Raw genomic sequence first — 22554 nt, forward strand, 5'->3', positions numbered from 1 at the left:
TAATTAATATTTTAATGCTGCGCTCATAAATTCGCTTCATATTATTTACATATATGAACATGGGCCTTGTCCATACCAAACCTGCAGACGATGAAGACGGAAAAAGACCATATTTACACTGAAATGCAGCTGACACAACCGTGCAAAAATTTTGCCCTAATTCCTGGAGAGGAAATATATAAATTGAGAGTGAACAGATGCGAGCATCCTTCATCAAAGTAATAGGCAATTAAATGAAAAAGGCGGTCCTTGGGCCTATCTAGAAAAAAAAACTTATTCGTTCCACCTTTTACAACAGGTCTCAAAGGGAATCGCGCAATTATCATATTAGAATTCCGGAAATTGCCCGAATAACAGCTAATACCTTAAGGGCGCTGTGACCTTGAATTATATATATATATATATATATATATATATATATATATATATATATATATATATATATATATATATATATATATATATATATATATATATATATATATATATATATATATATATATATATATATATATATACATATACTGTACAATGGGTTCTTCAGTTTTCAGTACTACATAATATGTACATTCATACATTAACGGAAAGTAAAAGTCCTTATGTGATTCGTCCCACACTATGAGATGGAATCATACCTAATATGAGTCAGGTCCTTGCTTTAATTTTTGTATTTTTCTTTTAGCTCCAGCTGAGGGAGAAGTACATGATATATCACTTAGCTCTCCCATTCATAAGTTCTCGGTTACTTAACCCTTGCCACACGAAGTGGACTTCAAATCATCGCAAAGACTCGCAATTTCTCATCCTAAAGGTTTCACTTTATGCTTCATTCATACAGAGAGCAAATTTACCCGTAGAAAGCTCTCTCTCTCTCTCTCTCTCTCTCTCTCTCTCTCTCTCTCTCTCTCTCTCTCTCTCTCTCTCTCTCTCTCCTCCACACACACATATATATATATATATATATATATATATATATATATATATATATATATATATATATATATATATATATATATATATATATATATATATAGCTGATATAGCTGAGTATCAGTAGGAATTAGAAAACGGGAAAGGAAAGGTATAGTGGGAATTAAGTTGACTACTTGTTTTCAAGGACAAATTACATTCACATGTAAATAGTACTCAAAAACATATATAAAGAAGAAAATGTGAAAAATTTTAACCGAATTAACATTTTTCGCAAAGGAATCACCTTACCTTAGGTAGACAGAATTAAAGAAAGCTTAGAATTACGTCCTCATTATGTACAAGAATAAATTCAAATATACCAAACTGAAATTAAATGTATCAGTAACCAAAAAAAACTAAATCGTAAAACTGAAATAAATCAGCAACAAAATAAGTGTTATAATTTATGCAATTAATTTATGAGTATTGCTGACTGCATCAAATGTAATTTGCAATAATCGTTTATTGATCTTTTTCGTTCAACTGTTCTTTAACTCTAATGTGGTTCTTCCCAGCCATGGTACCATCAACGAACCTGCGCATTTCGTTATTCGCCTCAAAAACTTTTTGGTCGCTCACTTGTAAGCAGAATTATAAAATACACTTTTTCGTCCTTTTATTTCATGTCAGCTTTGAATATTTTCGACCTGGGCTGCATAAGCCAGACCCCAATTTATTGTAAGTCCTGCCTTTTATTACTACTGCTAAATATAAAAACAAAAGCCCTGAAGGTTGGATAAAAATGGGTGGGAGCTGGGAAAAGGGAGGGCTGTGTGTGTGTTTTTTTCTTTTATTTGTCAGGTCTGCAGAGGAAGGTAGATTGGAGAATTTAGAGCAGAGGTGTGAAACCACCCCCTCCACCCTCATTGGCATTTCTTCATATATTTAAAAAACAATATAAGCATGTAATAAATTTTCCCGGTATCCCTCCATAAAAATAATATTCTTTCTCCACTTATCTATTTATTTCATTAGTTTTTAATATCATAGCAATACATTTTACTGTTGCCTAGTTGTTACTTTCTATCGCTATACTCACTTTCTATCGCTATACACATTATTAGATATTTTTAGATCAATAATTATTCATTCATTTCGATCACTATTTTAGGTTCAATTTGGTGTACTAAAGACTCATTCGACACTTTTTGGTCCATTTTCGTATAATATTTATCCACTGCAGTAAGTTTCGATTTATTTCGGTAATGTGACCAATTCAATGATTCCTGCGTCTGTTCAATCTTCCAAGTCTTTAACAGAGTTCTCCGATATTACGACTCCTACATTCCTTAAATACGTTCGCCATACAAATATTGAAATAATTTAAAATCCACTCAACTCCACAATCACTAGTTTAAAGGAAAAAACAATGACTAGTTTGGGATAATGTATAATTCAGCTCGGTAATCCCGCAACCCTCTATCTAATCTATATTACCAGCAAAGTTAAGTATACCTTAGTTTTACCAGACCACTGAGCTGATTAACAGCTCTCCTAGGGCTGGCCCGAAGGATTAGACTTATTTTACGTGGCTAAGAACCAATTGGTTACTTAGCAACGGGGACCTACAGCTCATTGTGGAATCCGAACCACATTATAGCGAGGAATGAATTTCTATCACCAGAAATAAATTCCTCTAGCTCTTCATCAGCCGGCCGGAGAATTGAACTCCGGTCCATCGAGTGACAGTCCGCAGCTCTACCGACTCACCCAACAAAGAGCTTATATATATATACCAATATCTAACGCATACACCAAAAGTTACAAAACTGATCTGATAGTATCAGAGAGATTTGCTTTTATCTTTATTTACTTTTTATACTGGCAAATAAGATCACTTCAGGCTAATTCAGGATAGCCAGAATATACTGCCCGAATGTTGAAATAAATATGATAAACTACCCCAAGCAGGACTAAGTCATCGAGTCGCTGGCATGCAATCTTTCTTTAACCGTCTTATCTTAGCCAATTTCCACAGAATTAAAAAAAAAATTTTTTATAAAAAAATATATATATACCTAAGAAAATTTAGAATAAAGTGATTCGCGATTCCGGTACTGTTCCAAACTTTTTTGTGTGTGAACTGCAACCCATTTACAGGACTAAAATCAAAAGATATAACGGCAATTCTGCTGAAATTTTTGTTACCGAAAGCGTTATGAGCGAGAATGTATTATAGAATATAAGAAAAAAACACCACTCCCGCTTATACACTAAGAAAGTTTAAGAAAAAAAATTTAAACTTTCCTTTTATAACTTAGTCAGTTCTTGAGTTTATCTTGGATAAACACTGGATTAGGTAAAGTTAAAATTTCGCTAATTTTTTCGAACATTCTTATTTACCTACTTATCTTCCCGTTGCCTGGGTTATATTTAATATGAATTAGCTTAAACATGATAAGTACATCTACCCCGACCAAGAAACGAACCTATGTTTTGGGGTGGGGGATGTTACATGGGTGACAATCATGTGTAAAGTTAAATAACTCTCTCTCTCTCACACACACACATATACATACATATGTATGCATGTGTATATAGGCTGTATATATATAAATATATATGTATGAGGTGGCCTATATATCGTGTATGTATGTATGTATGTGCATATATATGTATATATATATATATATATATATATATATATATATATATATATGTATATGTGTATATGTATGTGTATGTATGTACACGAGTGTATAAATTATATAATTTATAAGCCCTACTAATTTCGTAGCAAAGACTCGAAGAGTAACTTCACCCACTCAGCCACGTAGAGCAACTCAGTATTACCCTAGTTTATACCTAAATTCATAAACAATTCCCTTTGGGTGCAAGTTATTTCCAAGGTAAAACGAACTCAATATTAGCGGATTGTCCACGGATTATGGATTAATAATTGAGCGTTCATACACACACACACACACACACACACATACATACACACATATATATATATATATATATATATATATATATATATATATATATATATATATATATAATCAATCTTCCACTACGGAACGTTCGTTGAATTCAAAACGCACCCATTATTTGATACAGAGCAGGATGGGGGACGGGGGAGTCTCAGGTTGCGGTATGGTGCGTGTTCATGTCATTCCGTGACCAGAGTACTAAATATTTCACCGACTTTGGCAAATCTTCCAATCATAAGCAAAATTCTCCACATGATATATTTAAGCTAACTTAGGTACGCTGAAATGCCAGCCAACCATTGTCCATTGACACAAATCTCATTTATTGCTTTTTGTATATTCTTGGAAGACATTACTTTCCGTTAGCTTTTATGATGAAACTTAAAAAATAAGTTAAGGTAAAACGGCAATACAGCAATTTGAGATTTCTCAAACGTATCTCTTCTTAACTGCCTTGTCAGAACACAGTTTAAATAAAGATTGATCATCTACAAAGAATTTTCACTATTTCTTAACAATTACCGGAAATACCCAAACTACGTAGTAAAATGCAAAAACTTAAGATTAATTAATGCAGGTGAAAACAGGAGTAGTGCCCAGTCATGAAACTGGATAAGAAAGAACGCTCGCATGACTATAAAAGGTGTAACAGAGTTGGAATGGATGCAACTCGCCAATACACGAAATTAAACTAGTAAAATTATCTTCAAGTGTGTAATGAAGAACAAGCAGACCGATATACACGAAATAAAGCCATTCATTACAACAATTGCAGTGAAATCGTCTGAGCATGCATAGCTTATACAAGAAAAAAGATGAGAGAAGTATTAAGTGAATGTTTAGGCAACATGGATGGAAACTCATGGAAGTGCTGGCATGATGACACGATCGAATCGCTATAGGTCAAATGACATTATCAACTAATAAATTGTATCATCTGATCAAAAACTTCAGCTTGTTTTGAGAGAGAGAGAGAGAGAGAGAGAGAGAGAGAGAGAGAGAGAGAGAGAGAGAGAGAGAGAGAGAGAGTTCCATACACTTCAGAATAGCCCAGTAAGCTAAGCTTCTTCACATGAATACAACATAAGTGCCAAACCTTCATTGCATTGGACCTAAATTACAGTTATGGTCTAGTATTTATCAAGTATGAACTCTTGGGAGCAAGACTCAGTTCTTAAGAAAGAATCGGCATGCATATTTTACGTAGTTACTGTCGTGTTGCATTTTTCAATAGTTTCTCAGTATCAGGAGTAGATACATCACTCTACGGAGAGTACGATTCATATTTCAATACATCGAAAACCTACAAAGAATCAAATACTGAAGATAGCTAATCGTGGAAAAGCATACAACACTCTGAAATGTACAGTGTGAGTAAGGTGTTAATACATGCTAACAAAAACTGCAGGAATAGTAAACACTGGCATATACATCAATTTATATATGGACGGATTTTTAAAATTTCAATATGAAATTTGCCTTATCGCTCAGGAATTCCTTAATCTTTCTCTATATTCAACACAATGTGCGTGTTTAATATAGCTAAATGGAAAATTTTCCCAATTACATAAGAGTACGTGCGCCCCTGTCTCAACCCTTATCTACATCCACACTACATGCCTACACTCTACCAAAGAAAATCAATGAATGTTGATAAAATCAAAGGTCCACAATCGCTTGCTAATAGCAGCACCGATTAAGGTCATTTTCGGACGTACGTGCACTTAAACGCAGGAACATTAAACGGGCTGCCACGCCTTACTGTGAGTTTCTTTCTTCAAAACATGCTATTAGTTCCATAGTAACATAAAATTAGGAGTGAACTCTTGCATCAGTTTTAATGAAAAATATACATAGTTAACTTGGTTGAAGAGGATTCTGTCCGGTAATTCAAAATCTAGGTTTACATACCATGGTGTTTGTGCATCATGACAATTGGAAGTAAAATAACAAAAGCTGATTAACTCTGAGTAATCTTCATGTTCATTACTCAAGTCTGAAGGTAACCTTAATACGGTACCTACAGTATTAGTGTGACAGTTACTATATAACAAAGCCCGTCTTTTTGTTTACTTTATCCTAAAAAGCTAGACGATTGCATTTTTATTCCATTGCAAAGTCGCTTTAAGTCTTCCGCAAAATTCTGTTGTAATTTTATGGCATTTAATCTAATCATACACAAACCTGGCAGATGAGGCTAAAACCTCATTTGATCACAAGAGCGATGCACTGGCAAAACCTACTATCGTTCATTAAAACTCCCCCAAAAAGAAGACTACCTATTTAAGCATTTATTTATTTATTCACCTATCCTTAGTCGACCAGGCTCACTCACCCCAAGCGCAAGAACTCATTGTAATGCAATACACTCTATGGGGATTGAAAGTCAATAACAATTAATTACACGTTGTTTCATTTTCTTCCACTTGCTTTTCCAGGGAAAAAACTTCTAGGTAGCCGCTGATTGCAAACTATATCTGGAAATTTTAGCAATTCAGTTTTCATATTACACCGAATCAGCGTTAATGTACGCGAGAGAGAGAGAGAGAGAGAGAGAGAGAGAGAGAGAGAGAGAGAGAGAGAGAGAGAAATGATTGAACACCGAATAACATGAGAAAGTGCAAATATCAGATGCTGCAAAATATTAGAAACTAAAAAAGGCTGCAAAATATTAGAAACTTAAAAATTCGTATGAAATATCGTACAAATAACCTGTCTTATCCATTCCATGAGAGAGAGAGAGAGAGAGAGAGAGAGAGAGAGAGAGAGAGAGAGAGAGAGAGAGAGAGAGATAAATATTAAATGCTGCAAAATGTTAGACAATGAAAAAGAATATAAAATATTAGAAACTAAAAAATTTGTATGATATATCACCAAATTAATCTGCCTTATCCATGAAACTGTCTTTAGCGTAGTGACCTCACTGGAACAACTTACAAGCAGGAAAAATATCTCTCACGTTTTATTCACTTGTGACATCAAACAGTCAATGTAAAATGGCTGAAGGATATTTTCGATGACTCCTTCTGTTATTTTATAACTGCAACATTAATAGCAATGTTTCTCATGAACACTACGAAATATACCACACATTCTTCGGTGTAAAGTTCACCATTTTATATTGTCCTTCGCACAAAATCTTCTACCTTACCAATCCTACCTGGCCTCTCTCTCTCTCTCTCTCTCTCTCTCTCTCTCTCTCTCTCTCTCTCTCTCTCTCTCTCTCTCTCCCAGAAACTGTTGGAACAAAATAAATGAAAGGTAACATCTCATGGGAACTAAACTTTTGGCTTCTTCCTCTTCTAACGTGTTCTAAGCTTTCATCTCCGGGCACCCCAACACGCAGTAGAATCTTGAAAAACTTTATTTTGTTCTCCGTTGGGGTAAAAAAAAATCCCCCTTTGTAGAAAGTTCACACTTTTTTACCATCTTGAGACTAAACATTTGAAAGATTTCAAGATGCATTTAAGAAAAATGGTATTTCTTCTTCACCTGTCTCTTGGAAGTAAATAACTTCGTGACTGCATTCATCTAAATCTAACTATACCCAAACCAACAGTAAGTACTGAAAAATAGTAAATATTTAGTAAAATCTGCTTCTCCTGTGAAATGTATTGTTTTCATGTGGGCTAAGGTTAAATGCATGTATTCTACACTGAATCACAGCTTTATTCCCTAAAAATATTTCTGTATCCAACTTTAAATTAAGACGGCCACGGAAGCAAGGAGTATAGTATTAGTTTCACAATGTCTGCTATACCTGTGATGTTTTTTATTTCATCCTTTGGACAGAAAACATTTTCAAGTCATCTGATTTTCACATATTGTGCTTGTTTTTTTCCTGAAAGTCAATCTAGCATGAAGAGGGAAGATTAAACCTGTGTATTTATGGCACAAACACCCAATTCGCATAAAGAACCAATGCCAAACCCAATGATAGAACATAAGAAAATTAATATAAAATTTCTCCCCAAAATTCAATATGAATCAATTATATCATGCTGACCGGTGTCTTACGTATCTCCCTTGGATGTTAGCATTTCCTCCCATATCATTGTTTTTCTTTTTATGTTTCCCATAATTCACGTGTTGACGCATATCTTCTTAGGGCAGAGACACCCCCTACATCATAAGTTGTACTAAAGCTAACATCCAGTTTCTTTTAGTTGCAACCAATCCTGAAAAAAATGATAAAAAGTTCTTTACCACTTCAAGTAAAAAAAAATTGCAAAGACGCCGAAAAAATATATTTCTCTAATGTGATTAATTAAGGCAAAACTGACATTTGTATATAAATTCAACGACTGGCAGAACTAGGCTAAGTAGTTTACTCAAACGGTAGTTAAAAAGCTTCCATAATAAACGTTTCTACGTTCCTGAGTAACAAAATCTTCAAGACCTTAAACTACAATGGAATCTGGCAAATCCTGACATATCAGTTCAACCTCTCGCGAAATACCCCCATCATATATATTTCGAACTTCTGTGTACAGAAGTTAAAATACAGTGGTTGAAGTACATCTACCTTTAAACACCATCGTGCATATCCCTATTTGCAAGACGTTGTCTGCTGATGTATAATAACTACTCGGTTTCAAATCTGTCTGCATAACCTAAACATATATTCCATCCAAAACTAACAGTAATCAGATAATATATCAATATTTTATTAAAATCTGAACTCACTATGATCCTTCACTCTCATGTCAGTGAAAATAAGCAGAGATAGGAAGTAGCATGCTCAACACAAATGTACTTAACCAACAGATATACTGGAAAAAAGCATATCTGGTTCAGAAAAAAACAAACAAAAAATTACATAAATTATGGAAAAGCGCAACGCAGAATTGAAGATAATAAGTGAAAAGGGTCAGGATTTCAAAGTTTGACAATGGATCTAAAACAACAAAGTACAGAATGGTAGCCTAGTATATCTAGCATTAACTGATTAGGCTACCTAAACAGATGAGGAACCATGCTTCTCAGCTCAACAGAAGCCTAAGAAAAACAGGATTACAGAAAAGAAAGCAATGACACGACCCTGAAGAGGATCTATGAGAGGAAATGCTATAGGTCGTGAAGAGCTTTAAGTTGTTTCCTTTTGATAACACTACATTATTCATTTCACAATAGCATCAAAACATCTAAATATGGATATATTACATAGGTTTGTGAATAGCTAGCAATCACAAGATTATATAATTTCTTCAGAGTTTCTATAAAGATATACTTAACAATTGGGTGAAGAAGTTATAAGGTTTAGCAAACAAGGCATCCACAAATATACAAGCAGGCTATGATGATAAGAATAAAAACGGGAAAAGCCACAAGCGCGGAGGGTAATAATTATCATTATTCGTAGTGTGGATCTGTTTGTAAATTTACATAAAAACCTTTCAGAGAGTAAAAAATCTGAAAGAAAAAGAGTAAAGAGGATAGGATAATAAACGTACCCGGTATATCGCAAATAACAAATACACAATAAAAAAGCTATAAAAAAAAGTTAAGCTACATAAATAAATAACTGGAAACTCAGAGGTAAAATGTGCATGCCTGTACTCTGAAGCAAAGGAACAAATCTCCAACATGGAGAGCCGATGTCCGACGCTAGGACACGACCATATTTAGAAACAATTGGCTACTTGGTCACCATACGTTGTAAGATACCTGAGACACTGATCAACCACAAATTACAACACACATACTGAAATCATGATACCAAATGGCGGATATGGTGAGCAACAAAAAGCTATCCCATATTTATATCCCATATCTATATGCATAAACTTCTACAAAAAATTCAACGGACAAAGCTTTATCAATCCTTCAATATTCACATTTTGCTTTAAATTTGAAATTGAACACAATTCACGGTCTCTTTCCCTATTCATGAATAAGGAATTTCCATGAAAACTGAAAAATACACAAATGACACATGAGGTAAATTACGATACCAGAAAATAAAATAAAATTTAAAAGAGTAAACAAAACTGTATACTTACTGGGTCCATCGAAGCGACGTATTATAGTCTCGATGAAGCTATTTTGGGGGGCCACATGGCCCCTTCGGACGGGCATCTTGATAAAGGTTTCGAAAGGTGGTTCGAAGAAAAGGCCCTCTTTCGGGAAACTACCAACTTAATGCATGAATGAAAAAATAAAGCCTCTTCTTTTCTTCGACACAACTTTTTTAAAACAAGCACTCCCCCACTGGCCCCTTTGACGCACTTTCAAACAAGCGGTGGGGGCCACAGTCCCCCTACATCCCTTGAGAAACCATACCAAGAAACCTCATCAAATTTTTTGAATGCGTAACAAGTGGTAATGGTTCTCTTTTCCGCCACAGTCATCGGTTGTCATTTGGGGTCAAGTCATAACAGGAAACTGTCTCCTGAAATATTATAATACACAGTACAAGGCGAACGCCATGAATTCACGCCAGTGATAAACAGGTCCCGGCACTGGTAACAAAATATTGTTCGAGTGGCGACACATTGACGAACACTGTCTAAACACTTTGAGGAGTTCTTAAAACATATCAACACTTATCACTTCACACCTTTGTTTCAAAAGATTTCCCGGCGATTTTTCACAAATATTTTTCCACAGAAATTAAGCATATAACACGATAAAATTATTATTATTATTATGATTTTGCACTAAACAAACTATAGAACAGGGTGAATCCTGTGGAAAAAAGAAAATAGACAGGGACTGGATCAGCACTTCCATCTTCATTTTAAGATGAATTTTAAAATAATGACTGGTCACAGTTTTATATCAACAGAAAAATCATCTTGAACCTGTCTATATAAATATATATATATATATATATATATATATATATATATATATATATATATATATATATATATATATATATATATATATATATATATATTATATATATGGTTAGTTAGCATGAGGCTACCACTAGTCCGCTACATGTATCTTTCATTTAGTTGTGAGATTCAAACCCAAGAATAAATGAAAATTAAAGTACTAAGTCTTATCCGCAAAGTAAACAACAGTAGTCTCATTCGGCATGGTGCACTTAAAATGTCTCACTATTAAATTACAGGTCAGTAATTTGCAGGTGAACATTTTTTTCACAAATATATAAGTATATATATATATATATATATATATATATATATATATATATATATATATATATATATATATATATACATATATATATACACACACACTAAGAAAAAATATCTTCAGTTGGGCCTACATCTCATGTAATTCCAAGACTTCCCAAAACGTACGAAGAAATACAGAAGCGGCTATTGTGGCTCTTAAAATAACACATTTGATATAAATTCATGTATAACAGTTCACACCCGCATCCCACACCCAACCCCACCCCGAACATACCATTGCGTTAGTTCCATATTGGATGGGTGGGTATCGTTCTCAGCTAGCACTCTGTTGGTCCCGCGTTCGATTCTCCGACCGGCCAATGAAAAATTCGAGGAATTTATTTCTGGTGATAGAAATTCGTTTCTCGCTATAATGCGGTTCGGATTCCACAATAAACTGAAGGTCCCGTTGCTAGGTAACCAATTGGTTCTTAGCCACGTAAATTAAATCTAATCCTCCGGGCCAGCCCTAGGAGAGCTGTTAATCAGCTCAGTGGTCTGGTTAAACTAAGGTATACTTAACTTTTTACCGTTGCGTTCAGTAACAAAAAGCACACTATGCCTTTATGTTGAATTGGAAATTCTAGAACCACCATCCCTTTCAAACTGATTTACTATTTGGCTCACCAACGGACATTAGGAGGCAACGCGCCACATACCCTAATCCAAGTAATAACCCAATTATACCCAACCTGATAGGAGCAATGTTGAACACCAAATAGGCTCTATTTTCTTACTGCTACTATCGTACTAAATTTATTAATTAGAATGCCAGTGGTCTACGCCTAACCTATCAATATTTCGGATTTAGTCAAACCTGACTTTGCTTAAATACGAAAATCTTTACACGATTAAAGTAATTAATACACAATCGAACATGGGCACATAACTTCTTACTCTCTCTCTCTCTCTCTCTCTCTCTCTCTCTCTCTCTCTCTCTCTCTCTCACACACACACACACATAACAGATATACACACACGAGTTCCAATGCCCATGGAAGGATTCAGGTCGGCAATGTTACCTCATTCTGATACTCTGGATGCGGGTTCGAATCCTGCTACGGACATCAAAGTTACTCTTCATATTCTTGCATCTGGATCTAAGGCTTTGTGGTGACAAGCGTATCCAAAATTATCAAGAATTCGAAAAGTTAAGAAGGAATTGTTGTCACTGCAATTATATACACACACACACACACACACACACACACACACATATATAATATATATATATATATATATATATATATATATATATATATATATATATATATATATATATATATATATATATATATATATATATATATATATATATATATATATATATGTAGCAGTTTATGAACACTCAGTATTTAGATGTTTGTCCTTACGGAATAATTTGGTGTGAATAGCAGTGCTTTTATTGGATATCATTACCTAATAAAGACACAGATTAGTCAAGTCAAAGCAAAAAATTACACACACACACACACACACACACACACACATATATATATATATATATATATATATATATATATATAATATATATATATATATATATATATATATATATACATACACATACACACACAAGTTGTTAACGGCTGCGATAAGCCGTTATGATCAAAATATCATGTGTATAGAAAATTGCTATCTCCTCATGGCTTTACGATAAACTGTTTTGATCTCAAATTATGTTTATTTATAATTATGTATATCTATAAAGGGTTGGCTTATCTATATTACAACTTTATTTTTCTATAAGTTATCTCCTAATTTGTAACGGCTTCAGGGATTCAGATCCGTTTTGAACAAGCGTAAATACATACATACAAAAATATATACTACATACACACACACGCACACATATATAGGCTACATACATTATAATTATATATATATATATATATTATATATATATATATATATATATATATATATATATATATATGTATATATATGTATATATATATATATATATATATATATATATATATATATATTATATATATATGAGCTTAAAGATACAGATAATGATAGTTCAAGTGACCTCAATACCAATGAAACTTGAATTTATCAATAGAACTGTTAGAATAATAAGTTGTAGCAGAAGATAAATATGTCGATTTTAATGAGTTATTACATGACATTAATAAAAATAATTTAGTGGGGTTAGGTAAAAAATTGGGATTCTGGGAATAAAACGTAGCAAAACTAAAATATTAGTTAAGTCGATGCAGTTTGACTACAGACTCCTGCAAGATCTAACAACTGACAGCTTAAATTTAAACTTAATAATCAAAGCTGGAAATTAGAAGCTGATGAGCGTTATATAATTAATAAGTCTAGGATTGCAGATTTTTACCATAAATTCATTGATCCTCTAAATATACCCAAATTAATTCATAGCTCTCAACTGACGTCGATTTTCCCTCTAAAACAGAGACCCCGAAAGTACATTTAAATATTCATAAACATTAGATCAAATTGCTTTTAACTACATAATGATTGCTGAGCAATGAAGTATTAACGGCGTAGATATTATGTCTTACTCATGTGATGATAGAATCTCATGAACATGCAATAACAGGCAAATTAGGTAGGTACCGGTATTCTTAATGATGATATCAACAGTATATATTTTGAAAACTATGGTTTAAATTTATAACAACACCAAAATTAAATAAAAACCAAAGCAACCGAATTAATGAATACATCTATAAACTTTCATTATATAAATCTAATATAAATGCTGGGCAATTTACTGAATAGAAAATTAAACCAATTACAACTATTATACGCAAAATTAATAATGCTGCAAATAACTTTCGGTGTACCATAAATCTGAATAAAATTAGAGATATTCAGAGTAAGTGATACTGCCTGTAGATAAGGATAAGAGCAATATTGGCTTTGCATTTAAAAAACTCTCTGATCAAGTTTTAATCCCAGAATTCCAATCTCGTAACAACTTTGAGAGGTGCATTGTTAATCATAGAGATATTAATAAACTATTTGCAGACGTACTCAAGTCATATAAAGTGGTACCTGCTTCATGTGATTCACCTTTTATGTAATGAATACCAAAAAATATCATAAAAGTCAATAAAATTTAGATATAACCTATACCGGACTCGGTTAATTACATTAGCCTAATAAGGAGATGATTATTATATTTAACTTAATTTTAAATAAACTTTATAATTGATAATACCGATGATAATAACTGGATCATTAAAAATAAAAATAAAGTAACAATCCTACAGATCCTGGTAATTATGTTATCTTCATTTGATTTTAGCACTGTATATATACTACGTTACAGCACGACCATCTAATTACATGCCTTGTGGCCTTATATAACAAATATATTTATGCTGATTGAGATATATACTATAGAATATTAGAGTGACAATTAGTAAGACGCACTTTGTTAAAATATTAAAATTTTGTATTAATTATAACTATATTAAATTTTATAACAAAATTTATAGACAAAAATAAGTATCCCTAAGGATCTACATACAGCCCTAACATTGGCAATTTGTATTTAAGTTTTTATGAATAAAAATTCTTGCAAATTAATCCAGTACAAGGTAGACTTTGATATAAAAATACATGTAGATATACACGATATAACATATACCATATTATTCGATGGTAATTCAATATATAGGCTACATCCCAAAAAATCCTAGATTGTTCCAGTACTACTAATGACCCATTAATAATACGGGATCCTTCTTAGATATTGATGTTAAAACTACTAACACTAAGTTTCTAACTAAAGTTATGATAAAAGAAGAGACTTCAATTTTGAAATACTAGAACTGCTTGCTCTTTACTCGAACATACCATTTAATATTACTTATGGAGTCATATGCTCGCAATTTTCTAAATTTGCAAGTATTGTTTGAATAGTAAAGATTGTCTAGCATTGTCAATTAGGCTAGTTGCTAATAAACTGATAAATAACAAATTCACAATACAGTAGAGAGACACAGTCCATGTTTGCCATGCGGATTTCTTCTCCTTTCCATGATTTACAGACACTGTGTAACAACCACTAAATGCATTAAAAATGGGAAGTACTGAGGTTTTTGGTCCCATGGCTCCTGAAATTTCATGAATAGGCTAGGTATCCACTTCATGTTTTTTCTCTTCCAAATTTAATCCATAGTTTGTCCAAACCAATTTTTTTCCATGCTAGATGCTGCTATGACAACGAACGTCATATATACTTGAGCACTTGAGATGTCTTCATGCTTTGTAGCATATGCAGCATGCAAAAAAACTTTAGTTTCTGCTTCTTCGCGATTGCAGCCTTATAAGTCAACAGTGTCCTGTTCAGCTTTGCTACAAAGTGCAGCATCCCCTTTGGTGACAATAATGCATGTTGTACCATCTGCTTGACATGAAACGATTATGTTTGCCAAATACGCAAATAGTTCAGTTTTGTTCTGGTCATTCCCGAGGAAGCTGGCCCAATTGCAGGAATTTCCTGCAGTGCTAATCACTCTGTGGCAAACTCCCGTGCCTCTTTTTTGTGTTTTCATACTGTCTGCCCTATATACATCAAATACATTGTGTGTTTGTCCGTATTTCTGTATATGGTTTTGTGCCTTGGACAGAAATTCATCTTTTGCATAAGACTCGAATGTAGACCCCTTTGTTGGGTCTCAGAGAATTTAAAAGTGCTGCACCATCCATTATGATAACATTAGCTGCAGGTCCTTTGTCATGGATGTCTGATGCCCGTTGTCCTAGTAGAGCCAGCAGCTATGTTTTGGTGCCCTGGTGCATCTGCCCATTCTGTACCACTGATGGTGGGGATTCTTGAGCTTCATGTTGAAAAGTCATATAGTTGGTTCTGGCATGGGATCTCAGGGATTCACTAACTTTGCTGTCCATAATTTCCTAAACAGCATTTGAGAAACTAATGACATGTCTACCATTGGCTAGCACTGAACCCCATGCAGCGTGTCACAGCTATAATACTACTATACAGTTACATTGAGCTAATCACCCACTTTTTTAAATGAGGATAAAAAGAGTTAAGAAGGGCTAAATTTATTTCTAACTTGCAAAAATAAACTGATCAAGCTGAAGTTACTCCAAAGTATTGCCTGACTTTTTACCTCCTATAAAATATTTGGCTTTTTGGCAGCCATTTTGAATTCAGTGACAGCCATCTTGGATCTTTCTAGGCAACAAAATTACGTATCTTGGTACTTAAACGCTTGCTTTCAAAATTCTAAGATACACCGAGAATGATTGAGGATTTCCAGTGTGATAAGGCAATTAAATGTCAATATTCATACACCCACAGGAAGCCATTTTGAAAACCTGCCGGGCATCTTGGAAAACGGCAAAATTCTGTTTGGCCAGAGGATGATTATGAGAAAGACAAAGAAGAATTGGTGTGCCAAATTTCAAGCTTGTATCACCATCTGCACTCTTTTTACTGTTATTTTGGAGTTACATGCTCCACTATAATGTGATTAATTGAAGCTCAAACTATCATTTATATATAAATTTAACGACTAGCAGGATTAGAATAAGCAGTCTGTTAATATGGTAACGTTAAAAGGTTTCTATAAAAACGTCTCTATGTTCCTGAGTAACAAAATCTTCAAGATCTTCACCTAAAGTGAAATCAAGTAAATCCTGACGGAAAAGTGTGATGGGGTGATTGAAACCTAAAGACTTCTACTTCTTAAGAAATATCCCCACCAGAGATATGTTAAATTGTGTGTAGAAGTTTAAAATATAGCCTAGAGGGGTTACCCATGAGTGGCTAATGCTCTAGCGACATTAAAACTAATATCAGAAATGCAATGTTTGAAGTTTATGAGCTCTTACACGCTGTCATGATATCTGTATTTGCCTGATAGTGTCTACTAATTGGATAATAACTACTCGGTTTGAAATTTGTCTGCATACCCTGAACAGGTGTTCCTTCCAAAACTAACAATAATTAGACAGTATATCAATAAACAGTTTAACAAACTTGAAGTCAATATGATCCTTCACTCTCATTTCAGTTAAAATAAGTAGTACGCAAATTCGGATGAAATTTGTGGTGTAAGCCGAGATAGGAAGTTGTATGTTCAACATAAGTATAGTTAACTACCACATATGTTGAAATAAAGCGTGGTTCTCCTTGTTTACCGGCAAACTAACAAAGCCCCATAAAACCACACACACACATATAATAGGCTACTGGAAAGTGCACAAATAAGATTTGTAGATGTCGACTGCCGAGCACCTATATCTCGGTGAGATACAAATTATTATTCTAAGAAAAACAAAGGCAGGCTAGGAGTTCCAAAGTTTGACATTAGATCTAAAGTAAGAAAGTAAAGAATGGTAGCCTAGTATGTCTAGCATTAACTGATTACCTACAGAGATGAGGGACCATGTTTCTCGGCTCACCAGATCCTAAGAAAAATAGCATTACAGAAAAGAAAGCAATGACACGACCCTGAAAAGGATCTCTAAGATGAAATGCCACGTCGTACAGAGCTTTGAGTTATTTCCCTTCAATAACACTACACTATTTCACAACAGCATCAAAACACATAAATATGGATATACCACAAATGTCTGCACATAACGAAGGAATCACAAGATCATACTTTCTTCAGTTTCTATAAAGATATACTAAACTATGACTAACGAAAATTTCAGGTTTAGCCAACATATAAACAAGCAGGTTATGATGATACGAATAAAAATAGCAAAAGCCGAAAGAGGGAAGGTGGTGGATATGTTTGTTTCTTCGTCAGTCTGAGGGGTATTATTATTAATATTACCATTCATAATGCATATACATTCTGAAATAACATACAAGGCTTTCAGACAATAAAAAAGATGAATTGACAAAAAAGATTCATGACAGGATCAAAAACATATAACGCAAATAACAATATATAACTGGGCCTACATATAATCAATAATTTATAACAGATAAACACACTTATAGAACTATAAAAAAGTTAAGCTACATAAATAAATAACTGGAAAACCAAAGAGCGGAAAGTGTGCATGCCTGTAATCTGAAGAAGGGAACAAATTTGAGACAACTAGAGCCGATGGCCGGCGCTAGGACACGACCACGTTTGAGGCAATTGGTTATACGGTCATCAACGATCGTAAGGTACCGGAGATACTGATCAACCACATATTACAACACTGATACTGTAATCACAATACTGAACGGTGGACAGGGTGAGCTCCCCTTATCTTTCTGAACACCAGTCAACTGTCTTAAAGGAAAAACTTACAGGAAATTCCACGACCAAAGCTTCATCAGTCCTTCGATATTCACATATGGGTTTATATTGGAACTTCAGTGAAATTCACGGTCTCTTTTCACATTCATAAACAAGGAATTTCCATGAAAATGGAAAAATGAACAAATGACACAGGGGGCAACTTATGATTTCACGAGATTACCAACAGAAAAAGAATTTAACTCATTCCAAAAGATAGAGAGGGTGGGGGAGAAGAATGTATAGCGGCGAAAATACCGGCCGTTGAGAAGCTGCACGGTAGTTTCACTAAGAAAAACAGAATAAAAAATATTTTAATTGAGTTGATGGAAGTATACTTACTGGGTCCATCGAAGCGACTTATTATAGTCTCGATGAGGCTATTTTGGGGGGCCACATGGCCCCTTCGGACGGGCATATTGATAAAGGTTTCGAAAGGCGGTTCAAAGAAAAGGCCCTCTTTCGGGAAACTATCAATTTAATACATGAATGGAAAAATAAAGCCTCTTCTTTTCTTCGACACAACTTTTTTAAAACAAGCACTCCCCCACTGGCCCCTTTGACGCACTTTCAAACAAGCGGTGGGGGCCACAGTCCCCCTACATCCCTTGAGAAACCATACCAAGAAACCTCATCAAATTTTTTGAATGCGTAACAAGTGGTAATGGTTCTCTTTTCCGCCACAGTCATCGGTTGTCACTTGGGGTCAAGTCATAACAGGAATCAGTCTCCTGAAATATTATAATACACAGTACAAGGCGAACGCCATGAATTCACGCCAGTGATAAACAGGTCCCGGCACTGGCAACAAAATATTGTTCGAGTGGCGACACATCGACGAACACTGTCTAATCACTTTGAGAATTCATATCAACACTTATCACTTCACGACGTTGTTTTAAAGGATTTCCCGGCGAATTTTTCACAAGTATTTTTTCCACAGAAATCAAGCATACAGCACAATAAAATTAATATTATAACGATTTTGCACTAAATAAACTTTATAACAAGTTGAATCCTGTGGGAAAAAGAAAATAGGCAGGGACTGGATCAGCTCTTCTATCTTCATTTGAAGATGAATTTTAAAATAATGACTGGTCACAGTTTTATATCAACAGAAAAATTATCTTGAATCTGTCTATACAAACAAATTTTATATATATATATATATATATATATATATATATATATAATTATATATATAAAACAACCTTTCATTATGTGAGATTCAAACCCAAAAATAACAGTGGAAACTGGACAAGTTTCATCTGCAAAGTAAACAACGGTTGTCTCATTCGTCAAGGTGCACTGAAGATGGTCTTACCGTTAAATTGCAGGTCACGAATTAACTTGTGGTAAAGTTTTTTTCAACGAATACATATATACAATATATATATATATATATATATATATATATATATATATATATATATATATATATATATATATATATATATATATATATATACACACACACGAGACTGAACACTACAACCCTAGAATTCCGCTGAGATATAAATGATCACTTTTTCCTTTCGTATTACGATCCGAATCTACTGATGGTAGTAGCAATCAGACTACCACTTAGTTCATTATATAATATTAAATAATGGACAAAACAGTAATCTCATTCTATATAATGAGCTAAGTGGTACAATTTCATTCTAACTACGATGCGCTGATTTCAATCTAAGAAAAGTAAAGGTATCTTCATGTAGACCTACATCTCATGTAGCTCCAAGGGTTGTGGTGATAAGACTTTCCAAAACGTATGAAGAAATTCATAAAACGTTATTGGAGCTCTTAATAAATATAATATCAATAATTGACAAACGTTAATGATTGAGATCATAATTTCTTCAATTCATGTATACCGATTCACACCTACAACCCACCCCCAACCCAACCCTCGAACATACCATTGTGTTCAGTAGCAAAAAGCACACTATGCCTGTATGTTGAACTGGAAACTCTAGAATCACCATCCCTTTCAAACTGATTTATTATTTGGCTAAACAGACATTACGAGGCAACGCGCCACATACCCTAATCCGGGTAATAACCCAATTTATACCTAACCTGATAGGAACAACGTTGTACACAGGATAGGCTCTATCACCTTACTCCAACCACCATCCTAAGTTTATTAATTCGTATGCCAGTGGTCTACGTCTTCTTTATCAATATTTAGGCTTTAGTCAAATCTGATTTTGGTTCAATGCGAAAATCTTTGCAAGATTAAAACAACCGATTCGGCAATCATTCTTAAAAAACTAGCTCTTCCCATCTGGCATGGCTATTTTTTTTTATTTATCAGTCCCTAACAAGACTACTGTGCATATCAACTCGTTCGCTAGCTTGTTCCAGGTTTTCATTCATGGTTACAAATGTACGTATCAAAAGCTAGCATGACAACCTGTATCAATTAGCCTATTCATGAAGAACTATGTATCAACATGCAAATCTATTTACCATTATAAAATGAGTTGCTAAAACTCTAATATATATATATATATATATATATATATATATATATTTTCATATATATATATATATATATATATATATATATATATATGCACAGCAAATCTGTCTAGTTTCGTGAACCTTAGGCAGCAAAAACTTTTCTTTTACGTCGGTCTATCTTTCTGGTGGCTGTCTACGCCATGTTTGAAAAGATTCACCTTCTAGGGCTTTTCAGATACGTGAGCGCATGTGAATAACAATTGATCACTATCAGAACGTATAACGATATATTTTATTTCTACAATTGCATGTATTAATATACAAACCGTTACTTCTACGGACTTGAGAACTAAAGGCCTACTTACAACGCGTACATGTAAATCAAAACGTGATTCTCTGATTTCGGAAATGCATGAAATAGAAATTTTGTGGTTTCTTGAAAAAACCCGTTTGGCCTAACAAAACGTTCAAATGGATTACATATTTAGCTGTTAATTCTTATTCATTCAACACATGTTTGCGTAACTCATCTTCCTAGGTCTCTGTCCTCCAGATTATTCGTTACTACCTAAACATCTTTTTTTCTATATTCCATTTTATATACTAATGTACTGTACAAACCAAATGTTAGCATTAACGTTACGTGTCTAAACACCTTGGAGTAATTTTTGCGCCAATTTCTATTTAGTTAGTATAATACTACCAAAATATAATTTTGGCCAGCTTACGATTCATACATCCCCTCCATTCACGCGTGCTTTTACTAGATAATTTCTAGACCAGGTTCGAGATCTTATAAAATCACCAGAGTCCAGAATTCTTCATTATTCAACGTTGCAACACCATTTTAATGTGCGCATTAAGTTGTAACGCTTCACTACATTATCTAAATTCGTATCAACTTTTACAAGCAACGTATGACAAGTAGAAAAACAAACGAAAAGATCACTGTCAAAATGTTCCAGTACAACTTCGAGACGAATGCTGACGGGATGACATTGCAACAGAAAGACAGGTATAGCCTACGTTTTAACACAACTCAGTGAAACGATTGGCCACAGTGCCAGCGTACTCCACCATTCACTACGGGTTCACATCAAACACTGACGCCGTTCGTTCGAACGATTCAGACCTGACATCCCCCCCTCCCTCCCTCCCACCCTCACCGAGACACCGCACACACACATACCTCCCAGGCCACGCCTACCAACAACCAAGTCGGTAGTTTCTTTTTTCTTTGTCCTCTTCTTTATTCCTAACCGCACTCTCTCCAATGCGCAATTTTGTTTGGATGTTTTTTTTAACAATAAAAGTCCAGAAAATAGGTACCTCGAAAGGATGATAACAAGTAGCTATGGGTTTTTCCCCTTGCCTGATCCAAGTAAAGCGCAAAAAGTTTCTTCACAAACTTAAGTCCAGAATACACCTTTTCTCTTCCACTTCCTTTCCTATAAGTCTTACGACGACTCGCAATTGGATTGATTCTGTGGCGCTTCTGCTCACAAAATGTTAACGCATTAAAACCAGCACTTGACAGATTACGCATGTGCTGTAGTAACCTCTGGAAAAAATATATAATGATAAATTAATTTTGAAAAGTGTAAAAATTTAGCTAATGCATTTTCACACGACCAGGTCATAGTTTTGCACCGACATTTTATACAAGAGCTCTTCTGATACACTTAACCAACTCCCTGTCGGCTGCCAAAAATGGCAGGAGCCGTAATGGTAAATACGGGTCGCCTTAAGTGACAAGGGGAGACTCCTGGCGTC

The 22554-nt window shown here is 34.2% G+C and overlaps 1 protein-coding gene across 1 annotated transcript in view; it reads right to left on the reverse strand.

Moving 5' to 3' along the window:
- LOC136829335 (potassium voltage-gated channel subfamily H member 2-like) overlaps nt 1–21886 on the reverse strand; it is a 725046-nt gene extending 703160 nt beyond the window's left edge. Inside the window, exons 1-2 of the mRNA XM_067087739.1 lie at nt 21808–21886; nt 9911–10595 (exon numbers count right to left, since the gene is read on the reverse strand). Of these exons, the coding sequence (XP_066943840.1) occupies nt 9911–9986 (76 nt within the window). The 5' untranslated portion in view covers nt 9987–10595; nt 21808–21886. The remainder of the gene's footprint in view (nt 1–9910; nt 10596–21807) is intronic.
- Between the last annotated feature and the right edge of the window lie 668 nt (nt 21887–22554).

The sequence above is a fragment of the Macrobrachium rosenbergii genome, chromosome 44, assembly GCF_040412425.1.
Source record: "Macrobrachium rosenbergii isolate ZJJX-2024 chromosome 44, ASM4041242v1, whole genome shotgun sequence".
Classification (NCBI taxonomy): Eukaryota; Metazoa; Arthropoda; class Malacostraca; order Decapoda; family Palaemonidae; genus Macrobrachium; species Macrobrachium rosenbergii.